Source organism: Mchenga conophoros, linkage group LG18, assembly GCF_057382185.1.
Source record: "Mchenga conophoros isolate Kocher_MC1m ecotype Shallow Benthic linkage group LG18, M_conophoros_male_GT1.1, whole genome shotgun sequence".
Taxonomy (NCBI): domain Eukaryota; kingdom Metazoa; phylum Chordata; class Actinopteri; order Cichliformes; family Cichlidae; genus Mchenga; species Mchenga conophoros.
In genome coordinates, this window is record NC_140543.1 from 25,741,895 (window position 1) to 25,764,101 (window position 22,207).

Here is a 22,207-nt window from a genome sequence, read left to right on the forward strand (position 1 = left end):
CATCTAAGCAAATGGGTACAAGTTAACAGAGTGCCTAAAGATACAATTTAAAATGGTCTTTGTCAAGTTGTCTGTTGCATGTAGACACAACACTGGTTCATCCGTTGAGTTAGTTGCTTTTTTATGCTTGACTGATTTATAGGCCAGTGTTAAGTGGCTTAAAAACAAACGCCAAACAAAGAAGAAATCCTCTGGACATGTTCAGTTATTCAAGGATTGCACTGAAAATGAATGAAGAACAACAAGTGTCCAAAAAGAGATACTGTGAAAAAGCTTCAAAAAACCTGTAGATCTATCTCTCAAAAGCACTTTAAAAATAACAAGAGAGTCTGAATCCTTTGAAGTGAAACATAAAGACACGGGAAGTGCATTGAGAGTTTTACACAAAACTCCAGGATGAGAATTATTTTTAACCATGAATCATGCAAAGACATTCAAGCAGAGTCTGTTATTATTCTAAATATATTGTGTCCAGTACTCCCTCGCATATTATCATTGGACCAATAGAAACTCTCATCCAACTGTGACACATAACATCAATCTGTCACGAATTTCCTCACTTCTCTCAGGGTGCAAATAATCATCCCTCATAAACTGACTTATTAGCCAGCTTGCTATCTGGAAAACATTAAAAAGTATTAGTCAGTGACCCAGAGCCCAGGCTAGATAAATCAGTGTTTGGATTATCAGGAGAGCATTGGAATGCTTCTCTCCTGTAAGTGATCCCTGGCCCGAGAAAGTTGGAGCGCTACCTGCTCGACACTTAACAAATATTGAATATATGCCTAATTAAACATGAGAGGTACTAATTGGTGCTGACTGAGTGTGAAACATCATGAATGGTGTGGCTGGTCAAGCAGACTTTGTTTCTTTCTGCCAACATTTGGACATCAGTGTCTATTTAATAACAGAGGAAGGCACTTTTTAATAAGGAGGCAAAAACTGTATAGATTTTCAATTCTCACACTTCAGACCAACATTTTACTTTGACTAACCTTTTACAAATCAACACTAGATAACTTTATGTACCAGTTAAAAGGCTTACAAAAGCTCTGGACATGTCATGAGGGAGATTGTGCGCTGGACCTACGGAGCAGCCTGTACAGTTTGCCCTGAGTGTATCTTGAAGTCAGCCGGCTCCCTGCAGCTTCACTGATCACCTCTGTGGACAGATGGGCTAGACACTGAGTCAGTTTCACAAGGCCCACCAGCAGAGCTCCACCGCCCAGAAGTATACAGGGCCACAGCAGTGCAAACAGGACCATCTGCAAAGTGTACTTCCTGCGTAAGATGGCGTGGTTGGGGTACCTCGTCTGATCAGTTAAACATGCGGTGTTGTTCCCGAACAGACTGTCCAGGCTGCCGTTCACTTTCTGGACTTGATCCTGAAGTGCTTTTCTGTCCATTTGGCATTTGGGCATGTAGAAACACTGAGAGAGAAAAAGATAAGATTCAAGTGTAATTTTTTATCAAGTGACCTACCCCTTACAGTTGGCAGGACTGATTGCAATCAGTGCGACGAGCTGCAAGGGTCTTTTTTTTTTTGGTGTCTGTTAAAAAAAGCAAAGGGAATTTACAAGCCTCCGTTTTCTGTACCGGTGCCGAAAAATACTTCATAGCATCTCTCTGAATGGAGCAGAAGTGCAGTGTGAGAGCATCTCCTAATAATATCTACTGGCTTATTCACAAGGGCACAGGCATTAAAAGTGTTGCTGCTTTTCCATCCTGTCAGCTACTTCAGCCTTCATCGCTTTCTCACATGCATTCCCAGGTCCATGCTTAGATGGATAATAAAACACCTGAGAATTAAAATTAAGAATTACTAAACAAAGTAATCTTACATGCTGTGCTATATAGATATAAAGACCTAATATTCAGATTTAATGCTCCAGAGCTGATGTCCTCCTCCTGAGCAGTTCATGTAACAATTCCTAAAACCTGGAATTTTGTGTTTTAAATCCACACCTCGGTCGCGAGGAGAACAGAATCCTCATTTAAGTGGAGCACGGCCTCCTCGGTGGAGCCATTGAAGTAAACCGTCACCGTCGCCTTGAGGCACGGCACTGTGCTCACACCTCTGCAGTCCACCCACTCCTCCAGTATCTCACTCTTCTGCAGCACACAGCTGGCATTACCATCATCCCAGCCACTGGAAGACAACCAGCAGGGAAGCTTCAGAGAAGCCTTCAGACTTACATAATTCACATGCACACCTCAATGGCACTAATTAAAACAGCTGCATAAAGGATTGCTACTGCAATTTGTAGTAGCAAAATTAGTGTGGGATAGACTGACCCATCAACTTTTCCACAGGAGCAGGGTTCCTGCCCAAGTTTTTATAATTTCTTACTTCATCTATGTGGTTCAGTGCAGTTAGCCAATATTTAGCATGTTAACAGTTAAATTAAGATCCTGAACGTGGAAGCTTTAGACTTGCTCAGCATCGTCTGTCATTGGTCTGTCGGTCATTGTCCATTGTTGTGCTGAATTCTTCTGGGAACTCTCAGACAGGCAAGAAAAACTACTGGAATAAAAATCCCATGCAGGAATACAGAGCATAAGCATCATCAGTGATTCCTGTTATACCGGCTTTGTTATTCTGACAGGAGATTATGTGACACAACTGATGGTGAATGCCAATAAAACTTGTAAAAGCTATTGCAGGAGAATAGGGTGCAACAACAATCACATGTCATGTGTTTTTAAGTGCCTTTTATCAGTTTGTTGCGGAGAAATCTTTCAAAATGATTAAGAAAGCTCAGCAGAAGGAAAAATATACACCAGCTGTCACAGGGCAAGAGGCAGGTCACCACTCTATCTCAGGACTAACACGCAGAGAGACAGGCAACCATTCACACTCGCATTCACTCTTAACACACACGTCTTTGGACGCACAGACACGGGGAGAACAAGCCTTCAGTGAGGGGATGCATTTGTAACTGAGCCTGGAAACGAGACAACACTCCCCAGTGTACCTGTTAACAAAGGGTTTGATCATTGTGATGCCGACTACAAAGAACATGAGCACAGAGAAGGCCATCATGGTGCAGCCCAGCAGGATGGCGCGGTCCTCCCCGACGCTTGCACCTGGCACCTGTGTCTGAATCCCCTGTTCTCCGTGCCCGTCAGCTCCTCGGCTTCGATCGCGGTCCTGAGCCACCATAGTGTGGCAGAATTCCCCGGGCCTCACACACACAGACACACACACATACAGGGATTTAATTCAGAAGTGATTCAAACTTAAATGATTTCACGTTTGGTTAATTTTACACTCTTTAAAACAATAAATGACTTACATACAAAATGTATTTAAAGTAATGTAAGTGATAAAAATGAAATGAAATACAACAAAATGTAACCAATACTTCAAAAAAATGAGCCATGCTAGCAGCTCTGTAAGGCTGTGTTTGAAAATACGGGTGGTTTGAGCTAAACGCCACTTAGCATGGTAGCATGCCATTGTACCACTTGCTAATTAGCAATAAACAGGAAGCGCAGCAGAGGCTCATGGGAAGGTCATTAGTTTAGGAACTAGCTTATTTAGCTAGACATGAACACTGTAAGAGAAAAACACTGCCCATAAACAATAAATCAGTGATTAGAGGTCAAGCTGGAGGAATCATTTTAATTAGTCCTGTGTTAATAATGTGGGCCTTAGTATTTCCTTTAATCGGCAGTTTGTTAGCTGCACCTGTTCGCTGCTTGTTCATGCCTATCACACAGCAGCAAGCAATGCATCTAGCCATATAAACATAGGCTAGCCAGACTGCTGTGAGATGGAAAAACAACAGTATCTCAAATAACCACTCGTAAGCAGATGTAATGTAAGCCAAATGTAAGCAGAAGATCAGGACAGGTTGAATCTTGAAGCAGATTTGTTACAGCAACAGCAGAAGACAACACTGGGTGCTGCTCCTGTCATCTAAGAGCAGGAAACTGAGGCTACATTACAATGGGAAAACAGAAGACTGGGAAAATGTTGCCTGGTCTGATAGGACTTGATTTTTGCTGCAACATTTAGATGGTTGGATCAGAATTTGGTATAAATAACACAAAAGCATGGATCTAGCCTGCCTTGTATCAACAGTTCAGCTTCATGGGATATTTTGTTAACACAGTTTTGCTACTGACCACATCCATCCCTTTATGCCCACAGTGTCCCCGTCTTCTGATGGCTCCTTCTAGCAGGATAATGCACCGTGTCAGAAAACTCAAATCAGCTCAAACTGGTTTCTTGAACATTGCAGTGCACCTTTGGGATGCAGTGGAATGGGAGATTCTCATCATGGATGTGCAGCTGACAACCTGTGCGATGAACTAAAATCTCTGAGGAATGCTTCCTGCACCTTGTTGAATCTGTGCCATGAGGAATTAAAACGAAAGAAGACAAAAGTGGGGCTGATCTGGTACTAGCAACGTGTAGCAAGTGGCTGGTGAGTGTATACAGGTTATTTCTGATATATCATTCCCCTTCAAGCCATACATTTAGAAATACTCTGTGCTGTGCATGTGCTGTAATCTCACACATGCATATATGTTGAGTCGTTTTTTCTAAAATCTTGACTAGTCCTTTGTTTACAACAGTGCATATCTGTTACAGACTGCTGCAGTTGTTTGTATATTTATACAATATTTCTTTTTAACCGACGCCATTAACAGACCAGCAGGATGTCATGAAACTTACTGGTTTTGTAACCTGTTGGAGGCAGGACAGGATACAAAATATAGGCTTTTTTTTAAAACTTTACAAACAGAAGATGTACATTTTCCAGGCTTATAGTAGTAATCCTATGCCCAATCAGTGGAATGCAGTATGAACTGACTGATGTCACCACAAACTGGTTTTTATACATACCCAGTGAGCACCTATAGCGTGTATAATGTGAAGCTCTGTTTAAATTCAGCCGTGCTTTTCCTTCATAATGAACCCAAAAGTGTTGCTGCCTGGCCCAGTCGATTGCCGGCTCTTACCGTGTCTGCCGCCTGCGAGCACCGTGCAGGTTAATGTTAATGGGGATGCTGGATGACCTCCGGGGAGAATCTGTGTTCAACCACATGCCCACTCCTATCTGAGCTACCTCCTGTACAGTATATCCACCTAACAAGCTCCTCTCTATCTGAAAGTCAAATGTCCTTCTGCCAGCAGCTGATCATTTCATATCTCCAACAGGCTCCGGGGCACTGCTGTGACTGGCTGAGTGGACTCGATATCAGTTTAGTCACCGGGGAACTTCCTGTTGTTTACCAAGGCTCAAAGGTGAGTGCAAAAACACCTTCCACCCTCATATGTGTTTCTATAGAAACCACCACAGGTAAGGCAGGTAGGATGCTAATGGCCTCTCAGCGGGCCTGTGACACTCAGCAGCAGCCGTTTGTCACGGAAAAGCCGAGCCGGATGAATCCCTCCTTGATTACCGTTTCCACAGAATGAAACACACGCAGTGACGCTACACTGGTGAGTACACATGCTCTATGAAATCATTTTTCATTAAAAAAATTACAGAAAGGTCAACACTATGGCCAACAAATGCACGCATACATATATAGTAGATTCCTACCCAAATACATGAGTCCTGCGACTTTTCATCACTGCAGGGGCCTGGTGAGCTCGAAACCTCTCAGATTGTCTGGACGTTATTTGGCATGAGCACATGATGCTGAGCGAGTTTATATCTGCTATTCAAACAATCAAATGTTTTGTATTATTCATGGGTTGCTGAAAAACATATGGCGGTATTAACTTGGTGACAGTTCTGTTTAATACAGCGAGCCCAAGGCTAGGAACACCACAGCAGCTTGAAAAAAGGAGCTACAGCTCAACACAACAGACAGCAGTGTCATACCTAATTTATTCAGTATTGAATACATTGCAGCGTTAAGCTGAATAGTTTCCTCCGTTGCCCGCTCTGCTGTTAAAGCTCCATAAGCTATAGTCCTTGTTTATCTGATGTATTTCATTACTTTTTGTTTTATCACTGTGTGATTTATTGTGTTTTTGAACAGCTAAATTTAGCCCCATGCTTGTAAAAAGCACAATTCCTATTTAAAGACCTGTGCAAAAGACTCAAACCACCTCTTATTTCTTTATATTGTGCTATAGAAATAGGAAACAGGTGCAGGGATTTATTGAAGCATGTCCAAACATGCATGGAAACACACAGTATGTGAGGCAAAAACAGAGTTTGTACAATTCTAACAAACATGAACGGCAATAATTGGTGTGACTTTATGTTGGCTGCCTTTTTTCTTCTGTTCTTTGTCAACACGATCCCACACTGCTTGTTGAGGTCCGAGCTCTGGGGAGGCCAATTCATGACTGGTAGTGTTTCACTGTGTGTTTACTGCATTGGCAGTGTGTTTGGGATCGTTGTCATGCTAAAACATTATCAGAAGCTTTCCAGATTGTACTACATGATGGATCCAAATTTGATGGTGCTTTTCTGTGTTCATCAATTTGGACAAGATCTCCAACACCACTGACCGAAATGGAGCCCAAAACCATGATAGAGCTTCCACCATGTTGTACACACTCTATGTTGTACCTCTTTCCTGACCTCTGTACATACTTGAACCAAGTATTTCATATTTGGATTCACCACTCCATCTGTTGTTTCTCATTTTTAGTTTAGTTATTGTAAAATCTGGCATTACATGATAACCTCAGCCTTTTGTCCCTGTTTCTCTTCCTTTGGCTTCTTCCTTTCATTGAGATAATTTCTCATTAGGCTTCAGTGAACAGTAGATGGATCAACTTAAGCACCAGATGCATCTGTCAGGTCCTGTGTCAAGTCTTTGCTGGATTTCTTCAGCAGTTTCCTAAAATCCTTAAGGACAAACTGCACACCATGCCGGGATATGCCGAGTTTTCAGCTAATAGCTCTTTGGGAATCACATTACTACGCCAAAACTACTATTTTATGTTATCATTGGCATTTTTCATAGATTTAACTACAGAAATTGAACAGAAGATGTGTTTTTGCAACAGGCTTCAAGTAACAAAGTGCCTTAAAGATACAATTTGTCCTATTCTCTGTTATGTGTAGGAGCTTTTATTATGCTTGAATGATTCATGGGTCAGTGTTAAGTGGCTTAACAGAAAAAAAAAACAAAGCAAAGCAACAACAAAAAAAAGATTTACTATGAAAACGGTCAGTTCCAAGAAAAACGTCTTCTAAACGTCAGTAAGACAAAGGAGCTGATAGTGGACTTCAGCACTAAGCAGGAGAGGAACTACCAGACCCCCGTCATCAACGAGTGCCCAGTGGAGAGAGTGGACAGCTTCAAATACCTCGGAGTTCACATCACGCAGGACCTGTCATGGTCCTGTCACATCAACACCGTGGTGAAAAAGGCCCGACAGCGTCTCTACCACCTCAGACGCTTGAGAGACTTCCAACTGCCCTCCAAGGTGCTCAGGAACTTTTACTCGTGCACCATAGAGAGCATCCTGGCGGGAAACATCTTAACCTGGTTCGGGAACAGCACCATGCAGGACAGACGAGCTCTACAGAGGGTTGTGCGGTCAGCTGAGCGCACCATCCGCTCCGAGCTCCCTGACCTGCACTCAATCTACAGCAGGCGGTGCTGGACCAAGGCCAGGAAGATCGTGAAGGACCTCAGCCATCCCAACAACAGACTGTTCTCTCTGCTGAGGTCAGGAAAGCGATTCCGCTCCCTGAAGACCAACACAGAGAGACTGAGGAGGAGCTTCTTCCCGCAGGCGATACGGTCTCTCAATCACACCACCACACAGTACTGACCCACACATATGGTTCTTACACACACACTGGACTTTCTGGACTTTGGTTTTGCACAACACTGGTCACTATATTCTTAATTTCCGGTTAATACTTGTACAGCTGCTGTTATTGTGTATATATTTATTTATATTTAGATTTCTTCATACATTCTTATATAGTTCTATATTGTGTATTGTGTATTTTGTTGTACAGTTATTTTATTTTCAACTTTAATTTATATATTTATCTTTATCTTATTCTTCCCAGTTAAATTTACCCTTCATTCTAATTTGTGTTGTACAGTTATTTCATTTTTAACCTTAATTTATATTTTATTCCTTCCTAGTTAAATTTACCCTTTTTAATTTTTCATATTTATTTCCTATCTTATTCATAGCCTTTTCCTTTTTCGTTTTCTTTAGGTCACGAGCAGTTGTCCAAGCATTTCACTACATATCGTACTGTGTATGACTGTGTACGTGACAAATAAAATTTGAATTTAATTTAATTTGAATTTAAACTCTGAAACTCCTTCAGAAGGCCTGGAGAACTATTGCCCTGGCTCTTCTTTAGATGTTCTTCTTTAGTCTGCCTCCTTGGAAGAAAAGTATAAAGAAATGAGGAGTGTCTCAAGACTTTTGCATATTACTGTGTAACCAAAAGGGGCAGATAGGCCTTGCACATTTTTTCACAAGGTTGTGAGGTGCTTTTGATGAAACTGAAGCAAACAAGTTTAAATATGTATAAACCTCAGGGTACTTTACCTCACCGGGCAACCTGAGAACTTGCCTCGATCTCGCAGCGTGGTGCTACACCGAGGACTGGAGTCAAACAGAATTTCATCTTTAACATAAATGCCTAATGGAATTGGACTACTGCAATCATTTCATATTTGTTTGTATTGTTTCCATGTTTGCTGTGACGTGGTCCAGGCTTCGTTCGTCCTGAGCTTTTTCTGTAAGAAAAGCCTCCCATCGTCTTTGTTGTCCATCTCTAAGAAGTTTTGCTGTGACCTTGTAAAGCGCTGCAACAGATTCCTCTGATTATCTGGGCCGGCAGCTGTAATAGGATGCATGGTGTCTCTTGTTATCTGATTATGGCTCTGAAGAATGTTTCAGAGCAGCATGCGCAGATAGAGGTTGGCATGTAAAAAGAAGCAAGTCAGTGAGGACAATGGATAATAACCAAAAGAGGAATCTTACTTTTCTCACCACTGGACTGATATTCATGCTGAGTGGCATAGAGTACGGTAAGTTCATATCGAACTGGATATCATTTCAGGGTTGTTTTTGGCATATTAATGCACACGTCTCAACCCTTCTCTGTTGTTCCTCTGTGGTGGCCTCAGCTGTCATTCTTCCTACAATATGGAGGTATCTACAGATTTTGGAGGCTCCACCTTACTTCCTAGGTCTCGGTCTGTCTGCCTTCAGCTTGAGTGCACTGGTCACGGGCCCGCTATTTGGCATCTGGTCAGATCGAAGCAAAACTACAAAGTCCATTGTCCTTTTCTCAAATGTTTTCGAGATTGTTGGTAAGTAGTCAAGCCACGAGACATCACATGACTAATTTAGACTCTGCGTCACGCTTCTGTATGAAGAGACTCTGTGGGTCATCTTTTACGCATTTATTTTCACCTCATGCAACACAGAGAATTCCTTATAGATGACCGAGCTTACAAAAAATCTGATATCAGGTCATTCCTTTCATCTGAATGCAATCTAAATTTCTCTTTGAACGTAGCCTCCGGGAGGAAGAAAGTCAAGTGAATAGTGAAAGAGGCGCAGAATTGATTTAAACCTGCTTTCTTTCTAATGGCCAGCAGAAGGTGGCTTCTGCAGTTGCAAAAAGAAGTCTGATTGTAGAAAAGTCAAAGAGGAAATCACCCTACTGGTCCCTTCCCAAAATATTGATTCTGTTCTGAGTCTCATTTAGAATAAAAGACACAGTTAAGCAGGAAGTGCTTGCTAAATTGTGTTTGGCCATTTCCTGCCATGTGATTGTCAGTCACACTTCATCACGTGTGGTTTCATAAAAAGAAAAAAAAAGGCTTTAGTTATGTAGACCTATACTGGCTGGCAACCCCATGGCAACCACCCGCTGGGTTGTGTTGGTCAGTGTTTGCTGGAGGTTACTAGGTGAAATCGGTCACAAAGAGGGTACTGTACCAACAACGTCCTTGTGATTGCTTTTGTTGATAGCAGATTGCTGCAGTTGCCCCATAGCTTGCTGTTGTAAAACTAAAATAAGACTTGAAACAGAGAAGGTTCACGTGTCTTCCATGCAAACTACTGGTGACAGCAGCAACTTGCTAGAGACCAAAGCAACTGCAAGAAGGTTCCTGGTAGCGCACGGTATACCTCCATACCGCTTTGTGACCAATTTCATGCTAGTGCGTGCCAACCTCTAGCAACCACTCTCCAAGCAGTTGTGGTTGGTGAGTGGTGAGAGGGCTATTAACAGTGGACCTTTAACCTCCTGCAGCCACTGGCTAATCTGTTAGTTGATGCACATGTTTCCATAGTGACCATAGTTACCAGATAGCCACTGACTAGTCTCTAGGCTTGTGTGAAGGTACAGGCTTCAAAATGAGAACTCTCTAGCTGCCTCTGCGATTCAAATTTTTATCTACAGGATGCACACAATGGATTATGGGAATTTCTAAAATAACTATTTATTTGTTCTTTAAGCAAAGCATTATAGGGATGATGTGAGTCATTGTTAAGAAATTTATGTTGTCAACCAAACAACAAAATCACCTGAATGCTATTAGACTAACAGTATATTCTAAATAGTAGCTAAATATTAGTAAATACTAGCTAAAACCTAGCTACTATCAGCTAAAATCAACTAACTAAAACAGCAGTACCACATGATCGTCTATTATTGTTAATGTGCACTTTACTAGATACAGTGTTTTTCTATTGTCACCGAATGTGTTGGAATCAATGACTGTAGACCTTTTTAGTAAAAGAAAAGTTTTTTTTTATACAGTCATTGGTTGGCGTGTTAGCATGCTAACATTAGCCAACTAGCCAAAGTATAGAATAGTATAGAAGTTAATGGAATTGTTACAGGGTGAAGCCAGTACTTTTTTGGAAACATTTAAACAAAGATCTTGCCTCAGATGAAGATGCATTTCACAACAATTTTTTATTTTTTTTTAATTTCTTCTCAGGTAACTTTATGTATTTCATTGGATACTCAAAGTGGCTTTTGTTATGCAGTCGGATTGTAGCAGGTGACAAATGCACACACATGCACGCATGCATTACGTAAAACGGTTAACACTCAATGCATGTAATATATCATAGTTTGATATGTTTGCCCTAAGGTGTCGGAGCAGGAGCTGGGTCCTCCATCTTTGGCTTTTTGACTCGGAGCACTCAGCCGGAGGAGCGAGCTGGAATATTTGCCGCCATCATGGCTGGTCGACAAGCCGGTCTTCTTGTTGGTCAGTTTCTACCCTTTCCACTTATCCACAGAGAAATAGGTGTTATTTCACCTCTCACCACCCCTTCTGCCCTGTGAGGAAATATCAGACAACGGGAAGGATTTCGTGATCCTTTTTTCCCCTTTTTTCTTTTTTGATGTTTCATTTAAACTGTGAGCAGAAAAAAACATTCAATAAAATCACTAAGGAGCAGGCTACTGTTTCCACACATCTTCCATTTATCTCATCTTTAAAGCACTTCCTCCTGTCTCTACAGGGCCGGCGTTCAACCTGTTCCTGCGGCTGTGTGATTTCAAACTGGGGCCCTTTGTTGTGAACAAGTATACGTCTCCTGGGGTAACAGCATCCAGATAATCAGTAATCTAAGGTTCTGTGAAAGGCTCATGAATACAGAAATAACCTTCAGAAATAGTCGCTCTACATTCTGTGCTCACATATATATTTTTCCTCCTTTGTTCTCCTGTGAGTAAGAGGAATACAAAACACCTGCAGCGGTACTCGGTCCCGTAACAACCTGTATCGATCTGTTTCTATCTAAGTGTGCCTCAATAAAACACCTGTAGCGTGGATGAAGCTTAAATGAGACTTAACAAAGCTCTTATATGCCTGCTTCCATTTTTTTCCGCATAATATGACCCAGAATCCCTCTCTAGAGTTCACTCTGCCAGGCAGCGCTTCCATAGCTGAACCACTTTATCTCTCCTGAAAGCTTCCAGGGATTCTGGTCCTGTGAAAATATCTTTTTTTGTGTGTTTAAACTGTAAGATCTTTGAAGACATGTGGGTTTTTCCTCCATGCTGTCAGATCTTCATGTGCCTGTTGTGGATGCTGCTCCAGTTTGTCGTCCTGGCTATGTACTGGGATGTACCACCCGTTAGCTGCGAGGGGGGAGCCACGATGATGGAGATGAAACAGGAGGAGGTAGAGGAAGAGGTGCCGCTGATGGGGTCTGACGAGGAGCCGGTGCACACCTACAGAGCCCTCAACTCCGACCAACTGGAGACCTCCACCTCGTCTGACATGCAACCCGTCCACAGAGCTTCGGACCCCTTCCGAAACTTCAGCGCCAGCAGAGGTGAGCCGGCAGGTTTGACTGCCTGTCTCGAGCAATTACAGTCAGCTTTCCTCTGCCCCATTTTGCAGCGTTCAGGTAGGAAGAGGTGTCACTGCCAATGCACATGTTTCATATCTGCTCTATTGATTTTGCTTGTATTTGCTCACTCAGTCTCGCACACACTTTCCATTCTCCAGGTCTCTCTGAGGAATTTTCTGCAGCATGTCAGATCAGATTCCCGGTGTATTGATTGGACTTGCGTGTACATGTCTGGTTTATGTCAGAGCATGATGTCATGATGATGAACATGATGTCAGGTGCACTATTGGATTAGTGTCATAGTACGTTTACATGGCGATTGCGATTGTTTGCCACTACTCAATATCCTTTCTGTACTTTCTTTGACTGTGTGTGTGTCTTGGGAGTGAGTGGGTTGAGTACTTACTCATTTGTCTTAACCATGTTGTGAGGACCTAAAGCTTTGATCGTAGATTTACGCACTCACATTCTGGGGATTTATTTTTCTTTTGGGGACGTCGTTAAATTTAAGCTGCAGACGTGTTTAAAGCTTACGGTCGAGGTGAGTGTTGGGGTCAGAGTTGTGTTTAAGACTGAAGTAACTCTCCAGGAAATGCGAGTCGGTGTTGTGTCCTCTAAAGACACAACTGCGAGTGCGTGTGTTTGTGTGTATGTGCTGTATTGATTCTCTCACTCTTTGAAGACGTGGTAGAGGGAAGGATGGAAGACTTCCTTTTTTATTGACTGACTTGCTGTGGTTGACTTGTGGATGAAATGGAGACAGAATTGGTAATGTGGCCAACATTCCTCTTATTGATTCCTTTTTGTACGAAGAGAAGCTACAACACCAGAAACGCAGCAGGAGCGGAGGATGTTTTCTCTGGCACATGCAGTAGGAGTGTCTGTTAGCCCTTACAGCGTGTCTGGTATTCGCTCTCTTTAATTATTGATCTTTTCTGACTTTTTGTGGAGAAGCTTTGAAAATCAGGGCAGATCTTTCACTTTCTTTCATCAAATCTTGATTTTTCTGGTAGGTGTCGTGGAAAGAAAAAAGTACATAACAGCACCAGTAAAATCTCTGTGAATCTTTGCTTTTGGAACAAGGAAAACTACACAACTGCCTTTTTTAGTCCATGTACTTGTATTGTATCTGATCTGGATCAGATTTTACACATGCTTACACGGCACTGCAGGTTTGTAGCCTGCTCTGTTTCACGCTCTAGTTCTTCTCCCTTGAAAAGACTGAAACATTCAAAGATGTATTATCTGAAATATACTTAAGAGATATTTTGTAATCAAGAGTTAGATTCCACTTTCATACTGAGCAAAAAGTCCAGATGCAGGAGTGAATGCCTTCATTTGTTTAACATGTATAAAAATATAGAAATAAAAGAAATGCAGGTTTTACTCTGTGCTAGATCCTCTGCTAGTAAATGTCTTCCTGGATAACTAACAACAATGATATCAATGAAGTCAATATGTGGTTTAAAACAGTTCTAGGCTATATAGCTTCTTAGTTTTTCCAGTTAGATCAAGAAAGTATGATTAGTTTTAGGGTTGAATTTTGGGTTGATATTTTCAGGTTGTACCCCTCCTCTCACGAGTGATGAAATGTTTAGAAGTAATGGTAAGCTAATTTTAATGCCATGCTAGCTAGTCTCTTTCCTAAGCTAAGCTATACAATGAATAAAACGGTGGAACTTGCTGTTTTGCTTTGTCTACTTGTGGCGTCACCAGAAAACCATCTTTAGGTCAAAGCATTTTCCTCATAGATCTTTTTATTACTTATTTTCTGTGCAGCATCAAATGTAAAATGTATCGGCTGAGCAAGAGCATGTCTTTAAGGTCCAAAGGAAAAGCATCAAAGTGGCCACCTGGATTTTTAAAAAAAGTATAAATAAATCTTGGGCTAATTTGGATTGGCCGCTGAGCTGCTTTTATCCATAGATGGGATAAAAACTAGTTTCCGAGTCGTTTGCCGTTTGAATTGATGCTTTGATGTTTTTGCTGTCACCATTTTTTTTTTGGGGGGGGGGGTGTTTGAAGACAGAGTTGATGTTTGGATGAAGAATCAGGTTTTCAGCTCACTCTAGCAGGTTTGGTTACCAGTCTGCTTCCATAAACTTCATAGGATCAATGAACAGACAAACAAATCAGCTAATTAGTGTTAAATTAAGTTAGTGAAATAATTTCCCCCAGGGATCAATAAAGTATTCTGATTCTGATTCTGATTCTGATTAACAAAGATAATAATCAAATATTAGACTTTTACTCACCAAACCAGAAACACAAACTTCTGGGAGAGTTCGTACCACGCAGAAACACATCATATTAGCCAATTAAAATTGTCATAAAAGGCACCAACAGCACAAGCATGGAGGTAAGATCCAGCTCAGTGGCTTGAATTAGCAGAGGTGATACCTAGAAGACCCAAACTGCTTACAGTTGCTTGTGTCTGGATGCCTGTTGGTCAAATTGGCCGCGCCCCCAGCTTCTAGTATCCAGAGTCCTTAAAAAACCCCTCTCTGCTCAGAGATTTTGTAATAAGTGAAAAAATGCACAAACTATTTTTTGTTCTTTAACGATGCTTTCTACTGTCTGGATATTTTAACATTAGGATTGACCTTCTTTTAGAGCAAGGCAATTTTCAGCTCCAGTGGTTGCCCTTTGCTTTAATACCAAAGGCCTGGCAACCCTAGCAACCACTTTGTAACTTTTTTTGTCCATTATTAAGCATTTTTGATTCTAATAATCAGTCTGTAGATTCAGACTTTGGAATAAAAGCTGGGAAATCTTGGGGAAAAAAATCTGTCTCAGAACTTTCTGAGGTACAATAAATCATTTTAAAGCCACATCAGGTATTTACCTGCACACATACACATCCAGTGACATAAAATAATCAAACCATGTCAATAGCAGTGCAAACGCTGAACACAGAGAACTGAACTGTAGTGGATCACACAGTGTAATATCAAGCCAATTCTCCAGCCATCTGGCATCCAAATTTAGCAGCAAGCCCAGCTCGTTTTCCTCCTCTCCAAGCCCATAAGGAGGAATTTGTTCCAGGAAAAGCTGGTATCAAAATTTGGAATTTATTGAAAGCTTCCCCCCCCTTTTTTCCTGTGTAATCATGTTTTGGATATAAGATAAATATCAGAATCCATACTTCTCTCCATCAAAAGAAATAGATATAGAGCGTCTTGGACGACATGATCAGCACGACCAGGCGGCCAGGATTTGTCACGCCTCCTTCTATCTTACAACCGCTTTGAGATCGTCCAACTTTTCTTTTCTCTTAAAACTTCTTGATCTCGAATTAACTTGCCAGTTGAAACTTTCGATTTGAAGCTAGCAGTTGAAGATTTTTGGGGATTTTTCTCCCTGACTTCCCTATTTTATTTCTTCTGGTATCTCTCTCTCTGTCCTTCTCTGCACAGAGTTCCTGAGAGAAGAGGTAGTTGTTGTCCTCACGGCTCAGTTCATCACTCTCTTCAATCAGACGGCGCTGGAGGTGAGAGCAGCGACCATCGAGATCCATCAGGCAGCGATTCCAAACATTTCACACTATGTCACACTGTTTATCATCCAGAGTGAATAACACTGAGTCTTCTAAGACCTAAACTTTTGGGAAAATAATCAGTTAAATGCTGAAGCACATAATCAGCCTCTGTGTAAAGATCCATTCTCACCTCTTATTAAACTGACCTAACTGGATACTCTGGTTACCTTTCTTTACCTCTGAATGGACCGCTTTGCCTAAATGACTGGTGTCTTTCTAAAAATTCACAGACCATGGTGACCCCTCTTACGCAGCGCCACTTCAACTTTGGCGAGCTGGGCAACAGCCTCATGTACAGCCTGTGCGGGGTGGAGGTCATCCTGGGCTTCTTCTTTGTACGCTGGCTGAGCAGGAAGGTGGCGGACCGCGCCGTGCTGGCAGCGGGCCTGGTCATCTGCTGCACCGCCTGTATCTGGTGCCTCATCTTCCTCTGCAACCCCCGAGGTGCTAACCTGCCTGTGAAAAACCACACCCACAGACACACACACACAAATGCAGGCACACACAGACACAAAAATGCCTCTTTTTCTGAGCCAAATCCTTTCTGTTCCACCAGTGTCGGTGTGTAGAGCACAGCAGAGCCATATTGGGTTACACACTGGCTGAACTGAGTGTGCTCTGTAAATGATATCATTCAGCAGGATACCATAGAGGCAAACCGGATCCTGTATGTTAATGTTGGCCTGCGTCTGTTGCAGCTCGTCACGTTTATCGCTCTGATTACAAGTGACAGGTGCTGGAGCTGGGTAGTGCCTGAGTACATATAAAAGGATTAGAGTAATCAAATTTAGCAAAAATGCTATTTGTTAAAGCGTGGCTGTCATTTGTTTGCCATTTGTTAACCGTTGTGGTTAAAGCAACCGAACAAAGACATAAAACCTGAAAGAAAGACACCTAAAGAAAAACTATTTTATCCTTTGGGGCCACCGAGAGGCATGTTTGATTGGTGAAACTGTAATTTGATCGTAAAATGATAGACTTTCAGCTCATGCAAGAACTTCCAACAATTAGAGTCGGCACAAATTCATACAGGCATGTGCATGATGCAAAGCAGCAGAGAACAAAAATCAAGTGGTTGCCAGCTTGGCAGGGGTTTCGTTTTTCGGATTGAGCCGTCTCTGGTGTTGCCAGCCCATTTGTGGGAGAAACTTAAAAACTGACGGACGGACGAGCTGGGCAACCGAAGCATGATCTGCCACACTCTTTGAATGATCATGACTCCACATGAGAAATAAGAAGCTTCAGAACTGTCATATTTATTGGCCACTAGGTCTATCAAATATAGGTATGCGAGGGTTTATGTTGGATTGCGCTAAAGGTAATTGCTGAATTATGTATTCCATTTACTCTGTGATAAACTACTTTAATTTAGCGATCCTGTGATATCATCTTCCCACCCCTGCCAGGTGGTTATGGATGGGAGCTGTCAGCCTTCATCATCGGAGTGTTTCTGCAGCTGCTGGGGCTTCCCTTTGTGGCCGTGTCTCAGGTGTCTCTCTTCTCCAAAGTCACTGCTGAGAAAACACAAGGTTGGCTCATATTACCTTGGCACCGTGTGCTGGCTCAACACATTAAAACAACAGATTGTTGCTCAGCGCATGTGATGCATAGAAAAAAAAATTACACGTAGCGAACTTTAAAGCCATATTGTTATGTTTATATCTGAAATAAATAACCTAATATTTTGTGATCCCTCACCAAAAGGATTCAGCCAAGGTGTCAGACGCTCAGTTGGGGGCCTGGCCACAATCTTGGGTCCCTTGTGGGCTGGAGGATTGACTAATAATTTGTACATAATGTTGGGCATGATGCTGGCACTACTTCTTATGATCACAGTAAGTAGAACAAGGCGCTCAGTAACAGTGTAGTGTTACACAGACTGGCTATGTGGCTGTGTTCTGTCAGGTGTTTAGCTTAGCTTGGCTTAGCATGTAATCTATTATGTGGTACTAACACATATCTACTATCACTGATAAACCAACGGGATAAGACATGCCATATACAGTTATTTAACCGATACAAAAGAGAAACTGGAAAGTTTTGTGTTGTTCAAATTTTTATTCTTTATAGAGTGCTAAGCTAAGCTATAGCTTGTAGCGTTTACGTCATAGATCCAGACCTGAAATTCCTCCAGAAGTAGTGATGTAGCTGCTGCAGGACAGCGATTTAACTGCAAAATGACATAAGCGTTCAGCAAGCTTGCTTAAATAGAGAATTAATTTTGTTTTGCAATCACTTGAGTCAAGTCCCCTGTTGCAAGGAGACCTATTGCAGACAGGTTGCACTCTTTGGTGCAGAATAATTGATTGATTGCAGTGAGCTGGCAACCTCTACAAGGTATCTGAGAGTGATTGCAGTCAGTCTGAGGGGGACCATGATCATCCACCTGTGCAGTTGCCTTAGTATTAAAAGTGCGCGCCACAAACTTTTCTGTTCAGCTCAATTCTTTTTATATAGCACCAAATCACAACAACAGTTGCCTCCATGCACTTTTTATCCGGTTGTTCAGTCTGACGTCACTAGCCGTGTCTGGGTCTAAACTCCGCTGCAGGTCCATATATCAAACATCACTATGGCATTACTGAGAGTTGAAAAACTGTCTAAAGTCTTTCATCTTTAATAAAATGATCAGCGTTCTGCTCTACCAGGTGTAACAATTGAGTTTAACATCCAGGCATCCATGAAAACGGAATTTATGACATTTAACGGAGTTAGAAGTTAGCAGGGAGTTAGCTCGCTAGCTTCTATCTAAATACAATATAGCATGTCCTGACTGCAGGGTTTTGGAAAGAAATTAAAACGTACAGCTCTGTTATCACTTCCAGCATAAATGAAGACAGAAAACTAAACAGCAGTGACGTTTGAAGGGTTACTGAAGTTGGGCTAGCTGGTATATAATGATGTGCTACGTGACCGCTAGCGACACAGCTATGTTAGCATAATATAAACAAGCTAACTTTTTTTTCCACTCGATAAAAGTTAACGTGAGTGTTCTCGGTGGTCAGGAACAAATGTAATCGCATGGCAGGATGCTGTAAAAGGACCAAACTTCAGCCAGGAGAACAACTGAGATAATCCATTCACAATACGAGGTTAGTCATTCATATACTGCTGCATGGGCTGGGCTGTAGTTACATCCTAAGGTTTTAAAAACTGAGCTTAAATAAATGATTAGCGGTAATAAAAGCCGAGGGAGGTCAGCAGTGATCACTGACTGTTTTAGGAGCTTTTTGAGATCAAATAGAAGAAAATACATAACATTAAACATGTTAACAACACAAAAGCCATATTAAACGCAGACTACTTTAGGCCCGGAAGTAGGATTCGTCGTGTCATCACTGAACAACCAGATTGTAAGGTTAAGACCTATGTCTGTGAAGGTTCTCAGTCATCCAGGTCATCATAGTCTAAGGAGGTTTAAAAGAAAAGCGTCTGGACTTCTTTAGGTTTCTTGAAGACGTTTCATCTCTCCTCTGAGAAGCTTCTTCAGTTCTAAGAGCAATTGGTGGACAGTCCCAGATTTTAAGCCCTAAGTAAAGGTCCTAAAATAATACATAGAATACAGAAAAAAAAAATCCAACAATCAGATGACCCCTTATGAGCAAGTGCTTTGGTCACAGTGGGAAGGAAAAATTCCCTTTTAACAGGAAGAAACCTCCGGCAGAAACGGGCTTAGTGAAGGGTGGCCATCTGCCACGACCGATTGAGGGTGAGAGGGGAGAAAGACAAAACACAACAAACAACATCAGTGCATAAACCCTGCAATCACCAATTTTTCCTAGTTGCAAGAAGGTTGTTGCTCAATTTTTGCTATAGTGAGACTGAACCAAAAATGTTCCTTTTAGTTTTCCCTAGATTATATATATACTCCATAATCTGTTAAAAGCTCAAAATACGGTTTAAAACGCCTTTCTCCCCTTTAAACTTATATTTAATACAGCCATCTGTGCTTTGGATTATCCCATAGTTCATTTCGTGATTGTCTGGGTAGTGTGTCTCTCTAATATAGTCTTGGTCATTAGGCAGACTGACTGTGTATGGCTTTAAGAAAATCGCCTTCTGCTAAAGGATAGCTTACTTTAGCTTCACATAGCGTTGAGACTGAAAACAGACGCTACAAACTAGCAGGTGGGAAAGCTCACTGGAATATAACATGTTACATTCTACTGTTGTTTTTAAAAAAAAAAAGTAATTTGGTGATAAAATTCCAAATAGTTCTTTTGAATTTATGTTTATTCTGCATGCTAAACTAAGTTTAGCTGTGTGGTTAGCTGTAGCTTCACATTTAGCATAGACACGAGTGTGGCTTCAGACTGATCATTTAACGCTTACAAAATCTTTAATGGTTATTTTAATTTTAATGTCAGCAGAGAGAAAGAGCTCCGTTTTCTGTCCTTCATCTACCTTCCCTGTTTGAAACTAGCCGAAGCTACTGCTTAAAAAAATTTTTTTTTCACCAATCCAGTGTGAAAAACAGTAGCCACAGGCTGTTCTAGCCAGTAAAATCTTTAACTCAGCATGTCTTTGATAGCCTCTACTTATTACTTGCTTCTCTCTATTCTCCAAAGCCATATCACACTGTACATTTTCACAGGTTATGACAGCGCTGTCCTACGACCGCCTGACTGAGCCGCGAGCGGTGCAGAGTGCACAGAGCTCTGACAGCGGAGGATAGAGCTGCAGTCCTTGTGAAGAGCAGGAGAGGCTAAAGACGGACAGAGGGAGCGCCCTTCACCTCTGAGAGAATCAATACAGGTTTACTGCAGAGGGAATTGTATGAATGTGGAATAAAAAATGTTCAAAACACATGCTGGACCTCAGAAGCTGCTGTAAAGGTGATCACACTCTTTCACGGTTAAATAACACTGTTCGTTTCTAAGCTGTGCTATCAGATTCAATTATAATTGACCTTAGGTGCATATTTACTATCAGACTGTTAATTATATTTTACACAAGGGGGCACCATTGCTCTCATATTGAATATTCAGAGGCATAAATGAAGATGAAAGCCATTATTTTTAAACCAAACTATTTTTATTCCCCCGGTGTTTGTTGGAAAAAAATAAATAAATGAGAGAAAGAAGCAGGTTTTTCCGAGTGACCTTTGTAGCAAAGCTTTGTTTCTTGTCTTTCTTCCTTTGGAAAAAAAAAAGAGAGAGACGGAGAACAGATGACACAATGAGTCCAGAAGTGGAGTTGTCAACATCTGAGAAGCTCCATGTCAGTGCTGCTGATAGAAGAAGGTCAGACAGAGTGAAGATTTTCAGATTTGTTGTTTTGTTCCCTTCTAATGCTGGAATAAACTAGGTACTTGAATGTAACACAAACAAAAATGCAAAGCTTTGAATGAAAGTAAACCAAGCTTGTTTTGATCTGATCCTCTACGCCGGCTTGGCATTCGAGGAGCTCTGAATTAAAACCAAATTTAAAAAGGACTTACTTAATTAGTCGGCTCTATCTTCTTACTAAGGGGGGATTTAAAGTTTAATTGCCTGTGTTCATAATTCAAAACATGACTAGGTGTGAGTAGTGTACAGTCAGCTGTTCTTTCCTATAGCCTCCTCTAGGATGTGCTGCGTGCTACATATCTGCACTACGAGACGAGAATGCAACATCAAGGCATTGTAGATTCCCTTTGTAGCAATGAACATGGGTTTGGCCAATCTCTCTGTTTTTGCATAATTGCAGATAAGGCTCAGTAACCTTTCCAGTTTTCTTCACTCAGCATGTGATGTTTGGTTTTTCTAGAGGCTTTCTGCCTGAAATGGAAATTCTAATCTCTGGGACTCAAGGACATAATATATATAAGTACTTTCATGGCCTGATCAGCGCATTCAGGTACTTGACATTTTAAGGGAGATAAGAGGGAGCGTAGAATCAGGTCAATCCTGAATTTACTCTCCTTTTTTCCAGCATGATTCCTGCTATCCTGTGGGTTGAAAGAAATTCCTATACTGCAACATAAATATAAACAAAAGACATTTAAATCTGTTAAATATCTGCGGTTTAATAAACTTAAATTAGTCGAATGTGCTCTTGCTAATTTCAGAAGTCTAAGCTAGCTTAGTGTGGTCTTACCACCTTTGTAACAGGTAAACATTTCCATGGTGGCGTCATCGCATCACCAGGCGACAAGTTCTTTTGTCTTTCTGGGGCAACAAGCAGGAGAAACATTGACATCTTTTTTATTTAAGTGCTTTTTTTTCCAGCATCTGTGCCTTTATGTGATAGCATCAGAGCCGAGCTGACCAATAACAAGCAATACAGACATGCATCCACTCAACCCAAGGACATGTGAATAATGAACAGTCCTGCTTTTAAGACCGTCTGGACCGGCGCAGTCAACTATCTTCCACCTCAGCCTCTGCGGCAGCGTATAGAGG

At 41.5% G+C, this 22,207-nt stretch overlaps 2 protein-coding genes across 4 annotated transcripts; one reads left to right on the top strand and one right to left on the bottom strand.

Moving 5' to 3' along the window:
- Positions 1-1,061: 1,061 nt before the first annotated feature.
- kcnmb3 (potassium calcium-activated channel subfamily M regulatory beta subunit 3) lies at positions 1,062-3,540 on the bottom strand. Its single transcript, XM_085255854.1, has 4 exons — positions 3,297-3,540; positions 2,976-3,185; positions 1,966-2,149; positions 1,062-1,430 (listed from the first exon to the last, which is right to left on the bottom strand). The coding sequence occupies exons 1-4, from the start codon at positions 3,458-3,460 to the stop codon at positions 1,062-1,064; spliced, it is 927 nt and encodes a 308-aa protein (XP_085111980.1). The 5' UTR covers positions 3,461-3,540.
- Positions 3,541-8,890: 5,350 nt separating this feature from the next.
- On the top strand, positions 8,891-21,140 carry mfsd8l2 (major facilitator superfamily domain containing 8-like 2). 3 transcript variants are annotated; one of them, XR_014889438.1, is made up of 12 exons: positions 8,891-8,988; positions 9,088-9,273; positions 10,918-10,980; positions 11,074-11,193; positions 11,450-11,529; positions 11,998-12,268; positions 15,703-15,776; positions 16,055-16,268; positions 17,231-17,353; positions 17,529-17,659; positions 20,419-20,659; positions 20,978-21,140. XR_014889438.1 is itself a non-coding variant. In XM_085254001.1 (11 exons), exons 1-11 carry the CDS (start codon positions 8,913-8,915, stop codon positions 20,497-20,499), a joined length of 1,419 nt encoding a protein of 472 aa, XP_085110127.1. In that variant the 5' UTR covers positions 8,891-8,912; the 3' UTR covers positions 20,500-20,895. The 3 variants fall into 3 exon arrangements, 2 of the variants coding, with proteins under 2 accessions (XP_085110127.1, XP_085110128.1); XM_085254001.1 differs by lacking the exon at positions 20,978-21,140 and having other exon boundaries at positions 20,419-20,895; XM_085254002.1 differs by lacking the exons at positions 8,891-8,988; positions 9,088-9,273; positions 20,978-21,140 and adding an exon at positions 10,316-10,449 and having other exon boundaries at positions 20,419-20,895.
- The last annotated feature ends 1,067 nt before the right edge of the window (positions 21,141-22,207 follow it).